Here is an 8189-nt window from a genome sequence, read left to right as displayed (position 1 = left end):
GAAATTAAGATTCTTCTTCAAATCTAGGGAATTCTGTACTTCTTTACTAATTTATTCTTTATGATTTCATATAAATCTTATTTTTTCATCACCATTTCTGAACCCGTTTCTATGGGCAACGATACTGTATTGTTATGGCGAACATCATCGAGTGAAAGAATCCAACAAGATAAGGGATATCTGAGCTGATAAAAAGGCGTTAAGCCTCTCATAAAACCGTTGTATATTATAAAAATAATCCTTCGTGATGTCTTTACACTTTAGTGCAAATCAGGTTTGTATTGTCATCTTGATAAATGCAAATTTTATAACTTTTATATTGCATTTGATACATGTCACTCTACTGTCTCTAGTCTGAAGGTGCAAAATGTTATGCTTATAGAAATGTCTTTAGCCTATATTTCAAATTGGTTAGGGTAGTATAGACTGTTAATTATAAACTAGCATTTGTTGAACAACAAAAACTACATTGTATTGCTGAAGAGTTTAAAAATGAAGGGAAACAGTGCCCCTTTGTTTACATACAAAGAAACTTTTATCAGCAGCAGCAGTCACCCATAAAATGTTCTTCACAGCTAAACATTATCCTGAATTCAAAGTGTGTTGTTAATATTAATCTTGCGTGTGGATAAGAATAGTAAAAATAATCTTAAGCTTTATTTCAACATATTTCGTTACAAATTCAATACAAAGTAGTATATTTATAATAGATTTATTGTTTTCATTTCCAGTATTAAAAGGTAAATCAGTTTAACATAAACAGCTTCTTCTTTCGGTTATTAAAGTGGCCACCGTCAACTGGTTGACTATTCTGCCACATTTAGGAGTGAGAGCATACAATGATGTTGAAATTTAATATACAAAAAGAATTGGTGCAATTGATTGCTTACATAATTTTAGACCGCTGCATCGTAAATTACAACTCTAACAATCACATGGTTCCTTTTTTTTAATTGCCTATTTAAAATTCTCTGATGTGCAGACGGCATTAAGTTTTATTCAACTCATGATGAAACATAAGTCGCTTCAAAAATGTTCAAGCATATATTTAAAAAAAATTCATCATCCATAATTAAAATTAATGATTTTGTTGAAAGAAAAGTGAACAGAAATGCTGCTTATTATGGACCTGATCTTCAACAGTAATACTAATAGGGCATTATTAATTATGATGAAAAAGCAGCATGACACCACATACTTGCATAAGTGCAGGGTGCCATACCAATGATATCAAGCCAAAACCTGTAAGAAACACTATTAAATTTGATCCCATTTCCCATATGAAAAACCTACTTAAAGAAAGGTGACATTGTCCATATATTGGTTTTGTTTTAATAAATGTTTATAAAATTTATTATTTAATAATTTTTACAAAAACAAAAAACCAAACAGAAACTACAGATTTGGAACATGTAGAAATTAAGCACTTTTACCATGAGCATCACACAATAATTGTAGAATATTTTTTTTCCAGTACACAAATGCTTTTGATCCTGTGAAGTTACAGAACTGGCAGGTGGCAAGAGAATACAGAGAGGTAATACATGTACATTTGTCATATTGTAGATTCAGAATTTAATGGCAAAAATGTGACAAGGTTATAATATCAATAATTTAAACTTGATTTTCATTTTTTTTTTATGAATTTAACAGTTTTTTTTCTCAATATTGCAATAATAAATGCACACAATAATTTCTGAACTTACAGTATTGTAATTTAAGATCGGATATTTAGAAATAAATCTTTGTACATTGAAGGGCTATATACATTTATGTGGTTAAAACTTGATATTTTTACAGTTTGAATAAACAAGGTAGTGGAGTTTTTATAAATGACTTATTTAGTCATGTTAATGTTAAATTTAAATGTTCATGTATACATTGTACACCAAAAAGTTATTGTCCTATTGTATTTTTAACAATAATGACCTATGTGCACTTATTCATTCATATTTACCTTTGTTGATTAATTATATCACAAGAAATTGGCATTTATTTACCAAGTAAAATCTTTCTTAATATTGAAGACTTCTATTATGATCAGAATATAATTAATAAGTTATATGTTATTTGAACACATTTATGACCATTGACCTAACATAATGGTAGTATTCATATTTAGGTAGTTACACTTGGAAAGTCACAGTGAATGGTTTCAGTTGTTAAAATTTAAAATCCACATCCCTCGACATTTCTAAAGTTAATGTATATTTTTATGATTGGTATAGTGTATAGCTTTCCTTTGTCATCACACATGTAATATTGTATCATGAACGCGAAGGAAACAGTAAGACTTATGGAATTTTCTTATAGTTTTAGCTAAAATATTTCAGTGATATAATTTTCCAAATTAAAAAAAAATGTATTATGTTTATTTTGTAAAAGTGTTGAATTTCTGATTATTTTATCTTCTATTTTTACAGAGGCCAAGATCATTTGATGGCTTTACCCAGATAGTTGCCAACAACAGAGGACATTTGATTCCAGGGGTCAAAAGATCAAGAGATTCGCCATGGGGCACATTTGTAGGAACCTGGGATATGCCACTGAAAATTCCAGGTCAGAAAAAAAGACTTTATAGTTAGACGATGATGTTTAAAGTTTGTCTTCTGTGAATAATATGTGAACAGATAAGACATGTTTTTATCAAATATGTAAAATAAAATGGTATGAAAGAATTAGTATCAATCACTACACTTAAATTGTTTATATCAAAATACAGAACTGCTGTGATTTGTAATTTTTGGGATGAAAAGAAGAGTAGCAACTTGGGGATTTCAAATAAACTTACAAAGTATAATGATAACAGTTGAGAGTATGCACCAATAATTGTGTTGATAAAATTAAAGATCCAGTGTATTTGTGTAAGATACATATAATTTGTCACCTGTGGATTGATCATTGTTTTTATTAATGTGATATAACATGTCCTGCATGTTTTCCAGAAATCTCTGTATAACCACTATTTAATGAGGGTTTATAATTAGCAATAAATGATATATCATATATTTTGTTTGTCCACAGGTAACACAAACCCCACAGCACGGTCTGGACATGCAGTAGAAAGTTTACTGAGATCTAAAACAGATGGTGATATTGTTCTTAGAGGAAAATTAAAGAGATGCAAGGTAAAAACACTAATGTCTGAGGTATATGTATCAGATTACTCAAGGTTAAATGAAAATTTTGTTTATTTGTTTGAGATTTTTTTTTTTAAAGGTACGGTTAAAAACAAAAACAAAACTGGTTTAATAAAAGGTTAACTACACTTAATATCATTATATTATATATTATGATAAATATATAATTTTATTTGGGAAAGAAAACAACTGATTGTTCATGTTTATAAACCAAATTTGTTATCAAGGAAGTTTTTATACATTATTTGAAGATTACGGAATGCATAAATTGTATACGAGTTAAATGTTCTAAGAACTTCTAATTCTCATACGAAGGTATTTGAACCTTATAGACCAAAAGGTAGCTAGTACCGGCCTGTGGTCAACACACAATCTTCAATTTTTAAAGATAGGAGTATTTACAATATCAAAATCTAAAATCTACAAAAAGAATTGCAAATAAAAGTATTATAGACAATTATAGATATAGAACATAAAGAAAGAATAAAAGTCATCAGCACAAAATTCCATGAAACATCTGCCATTCGCTTGATATATTGATATACCTCAATATGTATGATTTATTACTATGTGATTTGCAGGTTCCAGATGCCTTACGTGTAAAGGAAGATATTAAAGCTGATGGTGGTATTGGCCCAGGACCATTTGAAACTCTTTTGATGAATGGCTCAGGAGGAAGATCAGGTGCTAGAAATCCAGAGCCAATATCCACAAGTCCAAAGATGCCACCAATAGGATATAAACCAATGACACCTACCTATCGTTCCAAACCGCCTACTCCAACACTTAACTGGCCACACCCACAGTCACCAGCTAGGTCGGCAGGATCCAGAAGAAGTGGACAATACCCAGCCACAACGAATTGTGCCGTAGCTGGAACATATGAACCAGATATGCCAGTGCTGTCATCAAGAACTCCTATTAATTGGCCCTCTCCTAAATCATATGAGCCTCCAGTACAAGCATAGACATTTTGAAAATTAGTAGTTGTATACTTGGAATAATGCCTAGTCCACTGAAAAACGGGAATAACAGACATAGTTATGTTAAAAGAAGAAAATGATCAGATTATGATGAAATTTCTAAGAAGTAAATTTTACTGTTTATGTAAACTTACACTAGTTTCACTTTTTATGCTTTAAAAGTCTATCAGTAGAAGTAGTGTATACACATACTTAAATAATAATACTTTTTGGTGGTTATTTTAATAGAAAATTCACTGCCATTTTTTTGTGAGTACAGTAAAATGCATTTTCTAATTAATAGCCTAATAAAACATTCTAAATCATGAGAATAAATTGTAATTCAATATATGACGTTGTGATTATATTTTTAATGCTTGTAATTATAATTTAGAGCAAAATATATTGTGAGATTTTTCTTACCCTCTTTTTAGGGAAATAAGAATTTGATATGTTGCAAGTCTTTTTCACTTGATTACTTTTTAAACTATATACCTATATGAAAAATATGCAGTATATTTAAAAATTACAAATATATATGCCTGCAACTTGGGGGGAATGGTTTTGGCCTTAAATATATGCTGGAAATATTTACATGCCATTTTGATCTATTGATACTGATTATATACTAGTAGTTAAGCCCAGTCTCCGGTTTATTGTTTATGTGAATTGTTTGTTCTAACATGTTGAAACTTTACTCACTCTTTTTAAGTTTTTTTCAAGGGAAATGGGTTTAACCCTCATCTAATTTTTTTATCTAATAAATATATATTTTGGTGGTGGCAACTCATTGATGTGAAGTAGTTGTCCAATTAAAACACACAAAATCTAAAGCTGGATGATATAAACTTATTATGTTAAATGGACAAAATATTAGTTATCTTTAAGGGAAGTAACTGTTATTTTGAAATCTGTTGTCAAAAATGTCTTTGTGTATTCTTCCATGATTATCGGTGAATATATTTACTTTGAAAGTAAATTTTATATTGTTATGGAGAGATCTGTGATACTGTTGTTTATTTATTTACTATGTGTATATTTATTAAATTTTAAATTTTATATTTGTTCACTGTGCAATTTGTAGAATCACATCTTTGATTTTCAATTCCCTTTGGTTTTGATATAGTAATGTGTACATCTTTTTGTCAAGCCAAATATTGTAATTGTCCTATTTTGATTGGTTCTTTAAAAATATAATATTATGTTCATGATAAAATTTTAATGAACAATATGTAGATTAAATGAAAGAATCAAGAATAAAATAAGTAACATCTTTTAGAAGTATTTACATATTAAAACCAACATCCAGTTATTTTTAATTAGTTGATTTTTAAATTTTTGGTACCGAATATACAATTTGAATGATAAACAAAATGTTTATGAATAAAGTTATATTTAGCTGAAGTGCTCTTTTGTTTCAGTTAATAATGTAGTGTGCCATTAAAAGTCAAAATTGGTTCTCTCACAGAAGGGAGATAATTTACTTTCTTCCTGAATTCATCTTTTTTCATTAACTTGGCCCATAGAAATTCTTTACTAATCATAAAAAAATATTATCAGTACACTGAAACATTCATATAGTATCCATTTCATCAAGGGGTCTTTGTGGTTAAGTGGTCTTAGTAGTTCATATACAGCTGTGATAGAAAATAGCCTGTCAACACTGGTGTTAGTTTGAATATTGAGTATGAGTTAATTCTCCTGTCAAAGGTCAATGGTTCTCTCCAAGCACTTTGGCTTCTTCAACCTATACAAAATGCCACAAAATAGCAGAGTTGAAAGTGACATCAGACACTAACAACAACCAATCAATCAAATCATCCATGTTATAAGTCACAAAAATTATGATTTCATTTCTTGCATTTAAACAGCAGTTTCCATTTTTTGCTTAAGGGCTATTCCAGAAAAAAATGTATGGGGTGTTGGAAGGCACATTGTATTAATAATACATGGGTGATGGATATCAGAGCAACTTTTCACACTATAATGCACTTTAATTCTCAATTACAATTGTATGGGTGGCAGGTGCTGACAAAAACTGCCTTCCAACCCCCATACATTTTTTTCTGGAATAGCCCTTATAAGATTATCCTTAATAAATGAACTTCAAACACAAGTCACAAATAATAGAAAATGTGTCATTACATTAAACAGATATAATTCAGCTGGTCCCAATATGAAATAGAAAAGATGTAGTATGATTGCCAATGATATAACTATTTTCCTGAAATTAAATGACAGATGTAAGCATCATTATAAAAAAGAAGATGTGGTATGATCGCCAATGAGACAACTATCCACAAAAGACCAAAATGACACAGACATTAACAACTATAGGTCACCGTAAATTAGTTGACCCTAAATCCTTCAAGCTTGAGTCATCCACTTTAGTTTAATACATCAATTACAGTTTCCTAATTTGGAAAGGTACATACAGAATGTTGTGGGGTTTAACTTGTTTGTGAGTGTCAATTCTATATTATCTGGACAGTTGTGTAACAGCACACCTTAAAAACAAAACCTGCCAGTCAGATATGTACACCTTACAACCAATTCATACACCAAATACAATTGACCTATTGCTTATAGAATATAGTATCTGAGATACCCAAATGACTACCAAAACCTTACCTTGATCACTGATCCATATGTGGTTGAGGTTAGGTGGACCGTCAGACAGACATGTCAACTGCAAAGATTCCAAACACCAAATACAGTTATCCTATATATTTTTTTCTGGCATTCACTGAACCATGATAATGTGGACAAGGACAATTGTTAATTGTAAAACCTATGTCCTAACTTCTGCAACTTTTGTTGCATGCAAGACAAACATTTGTTCTTTTTCAAATTACTCTGCACCAATACAGAATAAACAGCTGCGCCATGAGCGCATGATACGCCCGACGTCTTATGTGGAAGTTATATGCAATAATCATAAATAGTTTCTGAGAAAGTTTAAAGCAATAACCATATATAGTTTTTGAGACACGGCGGGAAAACCCCCACTCTGTTTTTTTTTTACAAAAAACTAAATATCAATAAAATAAAATTTTGAATCAAAACCAAAAAGTATACAGATCTTTAGATTAATATAACAAAGAAGTGTGTAAAGTTGTAAGCAATAATCATAAATTGTAAAAGAGATACGGCGCGACATGTAAAAAAAACCTCCCCTGTTTAACAAAATACTCAATAACTTAAAAATAAAATTTTGAATCATGACCAAAAAGTATACAGATCTTTAGATCAATATAACAAAGAAGTGTGTAAAGTTGTAAGCAATAATCATAAATTGTAAAAGAGATATGGCACAACATGTAAAAAAAACCCTCCCCCTTTTTTACAAAATACTCAATCACTCAAAAATGAAATTTGGAATCATCATCAAAAAGTATACAGATCTTGAGATTAATATAAAAAAGGCATGTGTAAACTTTGTAGCAATAATCATAAATCGATTTTGAGATATGCGGGACATGTAAAAAAAAAATCCCCCTTTTTAAAAAAATACTCAATAACTCAAAAATGAAATTTTGAATCATCACTTAAAAGTATACAGATATTAAGATTAATATAAATAAGAAGTGTTTAAAGTTTTAAGCCATAATCAAGAATCGTTTTTGAGATACAGTGTGACATGTGAAAAAAACCACACCCCTGTTTTAGTTACAAAGTGCCGTAAATCAAAAAGTTTAAATCTAATTTTCACCAAAAAGTATACAGATCATTTGACCATCATAAGAAACAACTATATTAAGTTTCATGAAATTTGGATAAGTCGTTCTCAAGTTACTGTGCGACATGTTTACGCCGGACAGACGGATGGACACCGGAAATGTGTTTACCATAATACGTCCCGTCAAAATTTTGACGGGCGTATAAAAATGTGTTTGATACTACAAAAGGGTTATTGCATACATATTAAGTAATATTGGCCACAGTTAATATATATGTGTATGTGTTTTCCTGGTGGTTGATTTGTCAATACACTATTTTTTTGTCAAATGTTTTAAAAATTTGGGAGATGTGGTATAAAACAAACAAAAAATCAGTAGACAATAAAATAAATCATAAGATGGACAAA

General features: G+C 29.9%; 1 protein-coding gene across 1 annotated transcript; it reads left to right on the top strand.

The window, feature by feature from the left end:
- The first annotated feature begins 93 nt into the window (after positions 1-93).
- On the top strand, positions 94-5506 carry LOC134722154 (protein Flattop homolog). The gene is made up of 5 exons (XM_063585718.1): positions 94-274; positions 1475-1537; positions 2424-2559; positions 3025-3128; positions 3722-5506. Exons 1-5 carry the CDS (start codon positions 248-250, stop codon positions 4106-4108), a joined length of 717 nt encoding a protein of 238 aa, XP_063441788.1. The 5' UTR covers positions 94-247; the 3' UTR covers positions 4109-5506.
- Positions 5507-8189: the final 2683 nt, after the last annotated feature.

The sequence above is a fragment of the Mytilus trossulus genome, chromosome 6 (genome assembly GCF_036588685.1).
Source record: "Mytilus trossulus isolate FHL-02 chromosome 6, PNRI_Mtr1.1.1.hap1, whole genome shotgun sequence".
Classification (NCBI taxonomy): domain Eukaryota; kingdom Metazoa; phylum Mollusca; class Bivalvia; order Mytilida; family Mytilidae; genus Mytilus; species Mytilus trossulus.
This window is presented reverse-complemented; position numbering and strand designations above follow the sequence as displayed.

Coding starts and splice junctions, on each gene's coding strand:
- LOC134722154 (XM_063585718.1), top strand. CDS start 248: ATGTCTTTACACTTTAGTGCAAATCAG. Junction 275..1,474: donor TACACTTTAGTGCAAATCAG/GTTTGTATTGTC, acceptor TTTTTTTTCCAG/TACACAAATGCTTTTGATCC. Junction 1,538..2,423: donor TGGCAAGAGAATACAGAGAG/GTAATACATGTA, acceptor CTATTTTTACAG/AGGCCAAGATCATTTGATGG.